At 36.9% G+C, this 12739-nt stretch overlaps 1 protein-coding gene across 1 annotated transcript; it reads right to left on the bottom strand.

Annotated features, from left to right (window-relative positions):
- Window positions 1-34: 34 nt before the first annotated feature.
- coq3 (coenzyme Q3 methyltransferase) lies at window positions 35-11524 on the bottom strand. The gene is made up of 6 exons (XM_041253231.1): window positions 11255-11524; window positions 10448-10606; window positions 8100-8199; window positions 6454-6696; window positions 4791-4950; window positions 35-1036 (listed from the first exon to the last, which is right to left on the bottom strand). Exons 1-6 carry the CDS (start codon window positions 11431-11433, stop codon window positions 840-842), a joined length of 1038 nt encoding a protein of 345 aa, XP_041109165.1. The 5' UTR covers window positions 11434-11524; the 3' UTR covers window positions 35-839.
- Window positions 11525-12739: the final 1215 nt, after the last annotated feature.

A 12739-nucleotide genomic window follows, 5' to 3' on the forward strand; every position in this document is an offset into this window, starting at 1 on the left:
ATGGTTGTAATGAAGAGGCAAGCCCCTGTAAGGATTACTGAAGATTCCAGGCCCTTTATTATGCAAGCGAACGAGACAAGGGTCCAAACAGGCAAGTCTTCACTCAGGAAGCAAGCTTGTAACAGGATGGATGGTTCTCTTAGTAAAGCTGATAAAGCATGACCGCACTTGAAATAGTGGATTTCTGCCAACCACAAAAATAAATAAACAGAAAGAAAAACACATACATTACCCTTTTTTAAATTCAATACATGGCATAAATGTACATTGTATAATGCAGTTTATTCACAACAAAACATATCAAATATATGTATTACAAGCAGAAAACTGGCTTCCAACAGCCAGACGGTTACAACAGCCATGCAAGATGGCTTCAAGGCATACAGATGTAAATATATGCACACAGTTGCCCTAAACAGTAGTACAGTATCTAGTTTTATACATTCAGGTTCAACTGCATTAGTTGGTTCTGCTTCTTGCTTCTCAGTGCAGTACACTATTTTTTTGGCCATCTCTGAAACTTGCCTTGCACCTGTAGCTTGGCAGTTCTTTAACTTAACAATAGTTTAGGTGTTCCATTTGAATGCCTGTAATCCTTTTTTTGTTTATTTTATTATTATTATTATTATTTATTATTATTATTATTATTATTATTATTATTATTATTATTAATTATTAATAATAATAATAATAATAATTTTACATTTTTGGTACATGTTTGGATTATGCTGCTTAATTTAAAGAGATGCACATAGAAAAGTACTGAATATTAATGGCAGCTCAAAACCCTGGTATTAACAAATAAACTCTGGGGTGAACACTCTCTCCTCCAGGGGTTTTCAGACTGATGTTCTAGTGCTGGTTCTCGTCTGATCTCGATGCTCTTCTGTTGTTGTTTCAGTGAACTCCGACTCAGGTTGTGCTTTTTGCTTTACTGCGTGAACTGCATAGTTAACGGCTGTGCTTTCAATCCAACTCCATGTGCCAGTGAGCGGGTTGTAACACATCCCATTAATCGATTCAACGTAGAAGCCGTCTATGCATAATGGAAAACAAGAATAAAGAAAAAACATAAGGTATTGCAAGTAGGAAAGCAAGATTCCAATACATCAGGTTAGTCTGCCTCGTCGTTACAATATGTTTGTTTAAATACAGGTAATAACTTTCCACCACGGGAGCCTAAACTAATGAATCAATTTTAATTTCAAATTGATGAAAAACTAGGATCCATTAAAGTCCTAAACTAAGTACCAGTGTTCCGGTAATTTCATAATACCATGCTTATTTTTAAAAGGACATCAGCGACCCCTGTGGTCGATAGGGCGCCTGTGGTTCTGCAGTGGAGCTGCCAGATCTGTGTTGTCCTCTGGCACTATAGGTCTGGTGGCCTCACTGTGGATCCGCAGTGCGAAAAATGACGGATAGGCAGGAGCACGTTTCAGAGGACATGTGCTCCAGCCTCCGTTCCCAGAGTCAGCGGGGGGGTTACAGTGGATACAAGTAGTGAGCCGAGGATACAGATAATAATTGGGCACACTAAATTGGGGAGAAAACCGGGGTAAAAAATTGGAGCCGACTAAATTTATATTAAAAAAAAAAAGAAAAAGATATAACAGCATTTCAAAAGAAGCATGATTAGACTATCATCCGGGTACCAAATTTGGCGATAAACCTCAGCCCCTGGTGGAGATAATTTTTTCTATGTTTTTGGGACCGATAAGGTCCTAATAGATCCTTCTAGGGTGGGTACATCATTGGCCATGTCACTAGAGCAGAGATATAAATAGTTATTCCAATATATCTTCTACCTATGAAAATATTGAAAAACATGATGTGTAATATAAAAGGGGAGGCAAAAAAGCCTTCCATAGATGTATAACTTGCACAGGTTTGAGACAATCAGCATTCTGTATCGCGGGTTGACATTAGCTTGGTTTACATGCACGTGAAAATCGACGCTACAGTCATGACTGTGTGATATTGGCACACAAATACATGGAGAAATAGCAGAGCCCTTTTGGCAGCGCGACTTTAACAGCAGTGACTATGTTTACATGCAAGTTGGAGTCGTATCAAATGCCATGCTTTAAGTGTTAAAATTAAAGTGGTTTAAATTTCCTCGTATCCCAACAACATAGAGCGACCTGAGCGGCTCACCAGAATAGCATGACATTTAAAGCACGCTCCATGGTCACTCTACTGCGGGTGTACGAGGAATTCACATGGCAACCACGGAGCGTAGATAGCAACAAGTTCCCGACAATGTACAGCAGGGCCATCTGGACAAAACTGGTAAGGACTTGTCTATGTAACGCAGCTATTACAATTCAGCTGTACCACTTTAAATGAAATACTTAAAGCACAGCATTTGGCACGATTCAAACTTGCTTGTAATTTGCCCCAGCGTCAATCGCTTTCTCACTGTAAAAATAGCTGTAAAAAACAATGTAAACCAGAGCAGGAATCCCGCTTGTTGCAACAAGATTTCAGCAGTCAAGACCCAGTTCTTGTGACTTAATCTCATGTAATCTGCAGCAGAAAGTCAGTACAACACACACGTACACACACATGCTGTACATTTATGGACTACTTTAACACTAGAACCGCCGCAGTTATACTCATACCTACAATCGCCAACGGCAGTTATTATCACGGTACATTTTAAACACCATCAATATTAAAATGAAACACACAGACAACTCAAAAGTTTTATTCAAGCACATCATATCATACAGCTGCACAGCCGAAGCACCATATTTAAATGAACAATTAAAACATAAAAGGGTTTATTTTCTAACTTACCACATATAAAGCACTACTTCAAAAAATTTAAAACTATAATAAAATAAACATTTCAAAATAAATGAGTGTGTAAACAGGTTTATGCACATACAAAACAGTAAAAACATAACTAGTTTTTAATTTTAAATGAAAGGAACATATTATTTCTCTTGCATGTGTGTCACTCGCAGCACAGAACCCAGGTTGAAAATTGCAATTGGTATTCATTATGTTGAAACACCATTTTAAATTGATATTGTAACATGGAGGTACAGGAAGCAATCCAGGGAAGCAGTCTGTTCTCAAATGTGTATCTGTGTATGTGCCCTGCAGCTATAGCAAGTCTTACTTTCTTAAAAGGTCAGTTGTATGTGTTGCATCTATCTCTGAATCATTCACTGGGCTTAGTGCTGAGTTGCATTCTAGAACCCTTTGTGACTGTTTATCCGAACTGTACTTCGTTGTTTTATCACTGGATAACAAGATCTGTAATTCCAATGAAAGTGAATGGCAGAGACATTCCAGTTGTCTTATAAAGGATCACTAATCGGTATGGATATGCTGTAATACTGAAGTGCAAATGGTTTACTAAATAATAATTAAAAAGCTGTCATGTCTTTTATGGTTCCATGCCTTTAATACTCTTTTGTATCCCAGAGAGCAATATACACACACACACACACACACACACACACACACACACACACACACACACACACACACACACACACACACACACACACACACACACACACACACACACACACACACACACACACACACACACACACACACACACACACACACACACACACACACACACACACACACACACACACACACACACACACTAAGGTCAGGCTCAGAAAAATCAGGGTTTAGACAACACCAACTACAGTACAACTGCAGCGTAGGCCAGGAAAACAAAGAAAAAACTAAAAGGGACATTTACAATTTATTGCTGTGCAATGTCTACAAGCATGTATTTATAATGTTTAGAATTCACATCTGAAAATGCGCTTGGGGCTCTGTAAAGGTTATGCAAGCCAATTATATCCCGTCGCAGCGAGCTGGCCTCTTTCAAATTAAAATCACAGCCCTTGGATATCACTAGGTCATTTACCATAAAACCCATGGCAGAAAGTATTTTATTCCCTTTATTAAAAACTCTGATATTAAGAACCATCACATATATCAGTACATATTCTCATTAAAGCATGTATTGTTAGCTGGCTGGTTTACAGATGGGCAACCCTTGATGTATAATCCCTCTGGCTCAGTGATTTCATTGAAGAAAACAAAACAGACAGCAGTATTTATTATACTCAGGCTAATTTCCCTGACATCACAAATCTCTTTTGACACATCTTCAGGGCAGCTTCTTTCAGTGTTCCTGAGTGCCAAGACAAGCCTCCTGAATGACGGGACTAAAAATAAACCGAGGGCCTCAGGGATAATCTCACTAATAAATAATTATCTACTAATGAACACACTTGATTAAATAAATGTATAGACACAGGATTAACAAGTATGTTGCAGAAATGTACATTTCAGAATGTACTTTCTAAAAAAGAAAAATATATATTATTTTACCCCCTCACTACAGCAACCCTCACACCAGCTCAGGATAACTGAAGGTTAGTGGGTGTCTTCCGATCATATGACCAAGCTTCTACACCATGGAGCTCTACAGTGGATCACTGGGTGACTGACCAGTAGGAAACAGTCCTTGGGGTAATGTACTACAAACACTGCTTTGTTAGTTAAAATACCAGTATAGTACATGCACAATTTACTGTCAACTACAAATGCAGTGAGCTTGCATTTTACGGTATTGAATCATTGAAATAGGGACCACTGAATTTTTAAATGAACAAATTATCATCTTTTATTGAATCGGGCCCTATGCTTTCAGTTTCTTTGTAAAGGTAATAGATTTCTTAGGACATGCTGGTACATGGAGAAGACAAGTCACTGACACACTTGGTACATTTAACTGAATTACTCACTTGTCTCTAGAATTCTTTCCAGGTCCACAGGATTTACAAACTTGTCCCAGTCATGAGTACCACTGGGTACTATCTTCAATAAGCTCTCAGCAACAACAATGGCTAATGAAAAGGACAGGTTGGTTTTGTTTATTGTAGTAATAAACAACGATGCTCCAGGCTGTACAAAAAAAAAGAGGATATAAAAATAGTTTTATTTTGGTGCAATTCATTTATCTAGCTAATTTTGCTATGTCTTGAATCATTAGCATAAACAGCTGCTAGCCTCACTGTACTGTGTAATAAACTGTGTTCTATGTCTTCTACAACAAAGTCCTTATGGTCACAGTCATATTCTTCTGGGTTTGTTTGTGCATTTTTTTACATTTCGCCACAATTTGCAATTCTGTTTTAAATATTACCTATCCAACTGCAATACAGCTGTAAATCTTGTGAGCAAGAACTTGTTTCTAATTGTAAGGTCGTTTGAAATCTCACAAGCGTGTTAGTCCTCCACTAGAAATGTAGGAATTTGATGCCACTCAGTAGTTGGAGTGGATTTAAAGTATTCAGAATGAATCAATGATAGATACAAGTCAGGAAGGAGGGACATTGCCCAACTGCATCCGGAATTTATCTATCTATTTATGTACTTATTTTGTAGGTTATTTTATTTATTTTTTACACGGGGAAAGGTGTCAAGTCAACATGAATTCAGTAACCATTTTCAATATTTTTCTGGCGTTGAGTGAATATACACAGATTACCTTTTTTTTGTATTGGGGATGTTTTATCAGGTTTTTAGCAGTTAAAAAACGAAAATTAATTTAAAAAGAGGTAATTTAAAAGTGGTTTCATACATTTGGGGTGGCTGATGGTGGCCTTGTTACTGAAAACAGGAGCAAACTGGGGCTGTGTAAATGTGGTCTTAATTGTGAGGTGGTTTTAAAGCAAGGTCAAATTGTAGCTTTAAAATCTAAATTGTGGAGCTATAGTAAATTCCCGGAAATTGTGTTCTTACCCTGTCAAGTGAATAACAAAATGAGATGTTATAAAACAAATAACTAGCTCTAGTCTTAATCGGACTGACCACAAAAAATAAATATATATTTACAATGTTTGCTTTAATTGGGTAGAAACATAAAATTACGGTGTTTAGTTTTTTGTTGTTTATCTCAATCTGATAACCTGTTTAAAATGTGAAATATTTCTAAATGGTCATTATTCCAAGTATCTAAATAGTATCTAACTTGTACTGTGTTAAGGTGTTTTCACCTGTTGCCTCCTATATCTATGTTACTTATTGTACTGTAGGCAAAACCAGTACAAAGTGTCTTTATGAAAGCAAGAGCCAGTGGCTTCTAGTGATCACCACTGTTAAGCAGGTTTCCTTTTGCTGTCAGTATACTAATGTGCTGGCACTTACTAAAACATAGGCTGATCTAACCTGCATTACATATGATTTTGCAGGCAACTATAATTAATTGAAGAGAAGCTACTGAACTCACAGACACTATATGAAGACCTGAGTAAATTGCAATAAGTACCACTTAGAATTGCAAAGATCATAAAGTGGAACAGTAAAAAAAACAAACAGAAAAAAAATTGAAGCTCCTTATTCTTTAACCTGAAGCATGTAATAAATATCCCATTCAGGTGGGGAATTCCTTCGACTATAGCTCACCTTCAACACCTTATAGCAGCTGTTGATGAAAGTATCAAGGTCATTCACATGTTCAACCACTTCAGATGCAACAACAGCATCAAAGGTCTCTGCAGCTTCCTCCGTGATGTCCTCCAATAGGCAGCTCCTGTAATGTATCTGGTTATTCAGAACGGGGTCAAACGATTTGTGCAGCTCGGCAGTTCTGATACTGTCTTCTAAGGGGTCAATCCCAGTAACCAAACCTCCGAGCCTCCCTAAAGGCTAATGAGAAAGCATAAATTAAAATCAAAACGCATAGCATTTATAAAACAGAAATAAAAAAATAGACAGAAAAGAAGTGATAATAGCTTAAAAATCAATCCTCAGACCTCACAACCCTTATTAGTGCAAGAGGCATTATCACTTGTCCCCTTTCCCTTGTGCGTAAGATTTAAACAGAATTCAAAACAGATCAAAAGGCACTGTTGCTTTCTGGCACATAACTTCCTGTGCTGTAGGTGAGATTCACAATGGTCTAACTGCAATCAGACCATCTGGCCTGTAGCACTGCAAGGTATTTAAGTCCTGAGAAGCAGATCTTTACATTTTTTATCTGCAGCATTGGTTTAGAAAAAACATTTACATTTTACTGAAAAAGCCCAAGAAAAAGCCAAAGATCTTTAGCACAACGGAAGGAGGCAGCGAGTAATTTGAGACCCCAATTTGATCTGTTACATGTGTACTGTACCAGCTCAGACAGCAGATGTTGCCAAGTTACTGAACCCTGCCTGCCCTTGTCTAGGGCGTGTGGTGGTTGCTATGGCACAGTACATTACCCAAACCCAGCTGTTTTTCCTTCCTTAGTCCATAGAGGCACAGCTGCATTTCTGAAGAAGCATTACTCCCTGTTAGGACACATTTTTGTACAGATTTGTTTGTTTCTGTTTTTTTTCAGCCAGTTGTAGTTTTAAAGTGATTTTTCCTGTCTGGTGTGAAACAGTTAAAAACACTTTTTAGAAGTGCCATGATAGTCATTTCTAATTTCTTAGACTTGGCTAGTTATGAAGTTATGTATCATTATATATATATATATATATATATATATATATATATATATATATATATATATATATATATATATATATATATATATATATATCTGTTATGATAGGTGATATAGCTACATAAGCTATATTTATAGATCCACTACATATTGTGATGTCAGCTACAAAGCTAATTTGACAGACCACTACAGGCATGTAAAAAGTGTAAGTATTTGATTAGACCTGATACTGTCAAGGTTAATACTGTAATTCTGCTGGCAAGGCTTCAGTACAAAAAACAAGCTGTAACTTATTTTGAAGCTGTTATTTACTCTATACAGCGTCAAGCTAAAGACACAACTGGTCAGGTTCACATTTTTAATATAATTTTATTGATTTGGCTTGGGAGAAAATCATTCTGGTCACATATTTGTTTGTCTTTAAATTATCATAAAATGATCATGTATTTTAAAAACACTGTACAGTATGCATAAATTACATTAAAAATATAAAAGAGGATCTCCTACAAATTATAGAAAAAATAGAATTTGCCTTTTTTTCTGGAAATTTGTTACAGAAATTACCCCACCCCTCCCCCAATACACATAACTTTCTAAAATTAAACCCTAACAGTTACAGTACCTCACTTAACAGGCCTCCACCACAGCCGACATCTAATATTTTATAACCAGATAAAGGGCTTCCTGGTTTGAGATGACCATTTCTATTCAACAGATTGTCTCTGGAACAGAGCAGAAAAAGGACTGTATTATGGGGGAAGAACATCTTCTTAAGATTTCAATAGGCCTTCCAGGGGCACATAAAAATCGTACTCAATTCTAGGAAATTATAAGGCAGATAATTATAGAAAACAAAAAAACATGCACTGGCCAGTATACTACAAATCTCATACAAACTAGCCTGGGGCCCTTGATTCCACTGAAAGGTCAACTGTCAACCACACTATGCTGAACATGTACTCCGACAGGCAGGTACTATCCACCACACTGGCCTAATATTGTCTGTCACTGGTTTGCATCACATATGAGACAGATGTCAGCCATCTTCATTGCCCAGCACACACTCTGGAAGTCATTTTAATTGAGCAATGTGGGATGAACTTGACAATCAAACACACAGCCATAATCCTAATCAGAGAACATATGGGCCACAGTCCTGCAAGACACCTTTACCTTATGGCATCTGTACGATGCCAATTCCATAAGGTCACTGAAAAAATATGGGCCAACCTAATGTTGTGGGGGCTCCTGATAAAGTGGACAGTGAGTTTACAATGACAAACATTTCGATTTGAAATATGTACCTCAATGGAAGTTGAAACATTTGTCAGTAAATTTAAGTTACTTCTTAATACTTCTATATTCAGTACTATTGCATGTTTAACAGGTTTGGATGTATTTCTATTTCAACAGATTTAGTACCAAATTAATATGAACACTGCAGATTTAGTTAATTAAAATCATCATGTTGCATGCTGGTTGTGAACTTAAAACATGTCACCACGTCTTAATTTATAAGAGGTTGACCTTATTCCAGAATATCAACTAAACATTAAATACATATATAAAAACAATATTAGTGGGTGTAAATCTGTCTCTGCATATAAAGCTCAGTTTGTTTTTGGAAGTTAACATGAGCTGAATAAGCATCACTGTCCCCTTTAATTACTCTACCAAGGAATCCTGCATGGATTGCCTTGGGTACCTTCCTCTCTCGCGCGACAGTCGCACCTGTCTGCTCAGCTCCCAATCCCCTCCTGGCTACACTCAAGCCCTTACACACTGCCCTCCTCCTTTAGGGCAATTCTTAAAGAGGCTACATCAACAGCCCTTTCTGCCAGCTTACTTCCCTGACTGGGCTTCTCCAATCTGAGGCAGTAGAGATATGTTATACTGATAAACTAGCTCAGAGGCACATCTCCTCTCTGTCTTTTTTGATATCCACTGGATTGATTCAGCAATTTGGTATTCTTGAAATATAAATTAGCTTAAATTCACCTAATGTACCCCAGGTTTTTAACTATTTATTAAAAAAAAAAAAAAAAAAAAAAAAAAAAAAACTATATTTTCCCGGATGGAATATTCATAGTACTGTGGATGTTACAATTGACCCCCTTATCTTTTTGTTATGAGCTTGATTTTTTTTAAGCACCACTTTATATTTATCCACTGTTTCATAGTACTTAATTGATTCCTGTGCTGTAGGTCACATCACCTGACCATTGGAGTAAGTGTGCCCTGCAGTACAGAAAATGACCAAGTAGCTTTAAAGTAGTCCTTTTAAGAAAGGCAAAGACCCCAGCATTTATCCCACTTTTAATTTAAGCCATTTTTTCCCCATCAAGGGAAAGCAAAAGCTTAATCTGTCTATCCAAATCTGGTCTGCTCTATTCAGCAGCTTCCACTTGACTTAAGGTTGAGGTTTTATTATTTCTTCAGCCACCTGTCTGCTCCCTGACTCTTTTTGTCTCTCTTTCTACAAATAACCAACAGTCTTCCAATTGTAAATTACAGTGGCATCCAAATGTCTAAGCACATCCTAAGTTTGAAAAAATAAGATCCACCAATAATGTGGATCTGTCACAACTGTTTTTATTATATACAATAACAGACAACCATGGTTACTGCCATCAATCCAACTTTTTTCACCCTTCAGACCTAAACGGGTGTTACCAGTGTGCTCAACCCTGGAGAACAGGGCCCAGCCTGGACTCCTGGGGCGACTGACCAGCAGGGGTCACTGAAGCATGATAAGGTGAATTCTGCCTAACTGACCACAAAAGCCAATGCAACGCTCCCTGTGGATCTCCAGCCAAGCTAAAGAGTCGACTCATTTCCTGATCATGACTCACCATGAGCTCCACACGGTACTGGGGATTACCGGCACTGTATATTTTCCACACAGAACATTCTGATACAGTTAGCTCTTTCAGGTCCATAACACACTCTGGCACAAGAATCTGAATTTACCTGATAAATGGAACTCTGAGATCGTTCATAGAATGAAGAGCAGCAAATTCTCCCTGTTCATTCCACCATCTGTTTGCAAGAGACTGGAATTTCTTCATTTCACTTAGGTCCAGCGTTGTACGTGATGCTGTACACATGTTGGCTCTTCCTTGCCAGAAACTAAAGAAATGTTAATCTACAGCCCTGTTTTTAAATGTACTTCAGTATTTGGATTGAAGCAAGTTCCTGAGCCAAATGGTAAATAAAAAACGGTATTTGTTCAAATTTCAATTGATTGTCAATACATATTTTAAAACTTCTTATTTCACTCAAAACAAAACAGTACAATAAAAAGCAAATGTAAACCTTTCATGGTGAGCAGCACAAGGCACAAGTGGAATTACATACACATTAATCTGACATGAATATATATATTCATCCAACTATGCTGCCAAATAAAATAATTACTATTTATTTAATTTGTAAACAACAAGGCTCTGCATAAAATGAGAATTTTTCCAACAGGTGATAAACAATTAAATATTTGCTATGGAAGTAATTTACCAACTTGCCTTCAATATGAAATGTTAAAACAATATAAAAATATAAATTATAATGTTTAAAGACGAAAAATTACTTGACATGGTTAAAGTTGCACAAATTGACCTACATATGATTCGATACGCATGGAAACATATGTGGCAATAGAAAAGCTGCCATGATATCACCGATTGTGTATCTTCACCAGGGGTACACTGTTTGCAACCATTAAATAGTAAACCTGTTGCTGCAAGTAATACACATTTTACATACATACTAATTACTTACTTTTTCTTGTAGGTAAGATATGGTGCATGCTGCTGTTGTTTTGCAATGGCTGGCTGAACTAGGGTACCAGAAGGCAAACATGACAGCGGCCGCACAGATACGAACATAATCGGCACATGTAAAGCCCGAGCAACGCATCGAAATGTTGTTCCAGAGACTAATCTACGCCTCGCTTCCATTACAGACCCAGCTGTTTACAAGATATGTCTCCTCTTACACTTATCAATGTAACCAAAGTTATTCTTTGACGTGACCTAGGCAATCCGCCTGCTTTGAAAGACCGGGTGGAAACTTGCTCTGCTTACATGGTTAGTATAGTTCCTAGTACTGTTCAGGCCAAGTTCGAATAGCAAAAACGTACCTGTTACATCTTTATATGGTAATAGTTTCAGATAGTAATTTAGCTTAACCTGTTCGTTTTAACCGCAATAAAAACTCAATTATTCTCTAATTGTTATATACTTCATATTAAACATATACATAGTGTCCTTAAATAATGATATATTTGAAGGATTAGAGCATTTATGATTTGCAATTAATCTCTACACCCCTTTTAAATTTAAGCGAGTGCAAATGGTAATTCCCAGAGAATGAAACAGCGACAGCGCCAAGATGTAGCAGATTTTGCACTTCTTACTCTGTGTAAAGACGATCGATGGTATTGTAGTTGATTAGAGTGTAGTTTTTAATCACTTGTCTACAAGGTATATATTGGTTATTGTATTATTATATACACCGTTGGGTAGGTGAGGAATTGACATTTCCTTCTAAAATTGTACAATAAAAACAAAAATCTTGCACACATACTACAATACTAAATTCAAACTACAAATACTTGAGCATCTAGAGCAGCCTATTCCAGTTGAATTAATTGTTGTTCATAATTTACAGAACACATAAAATGAGATGGCACTGTCAGAGATTTATTTTAATCTTCAAATTATCAGGACACACTGTAGATTCAGTATTTTGTGGAGCCAGATGGCGCAATAACTACTTCAATTATTCAGTCTGCAGTGTCCTGTATACTGTAAAATTCACTAAATCAATGTATTCTTGCTGGTGGAATGGTGCTGCTGTCATTTCACTACTAGGAAATAGGCTGTTGAAGTCCCCTTGCCATGACAGTGTCTTTAATTGGTCAACATTGTTTGGACAGTACTTAAATACTTATAGTATTCTAATAACTAAATCATAGTAAATGTCCATGGAAAATACTCTTGTATTCACTCCACAATATAATAAATGCAAACTGAAAGAAGAATAAATCACCAAAAAACACATTAATGACTTCTTGTTTAATGCAACACTAACAAGTGTACAATAACTGACCCAAGGGCACTAATTGTCCTGGAATGCCTGCAGTAGTTTGAAAATACTGATGACAGGAACACCTTTCATTTTTCTCTCGTTGCAGCATTTATTAAAATATTAGATTTCATAATGCAGAGTCCTGCTTGATGACTAGCATATAAAAACTAGACT

The sequence above is a fragment of the Polyodon spathula genome, chromosome 6 (assembly GCF_017654505.1).
Source record: "Polyodon spathula isolate WHYD16114869_AA chromosome 6, ASM1765450v1, whole genome shotgun sequence".
Classification (NCBI taxonomy): domain Eukaryota; kingdom Metazoa; phylum Chordata; class Actinopteri; order Acipenseriformes; family Polyodontidae; genus Polyodon; species Polyodon spathula.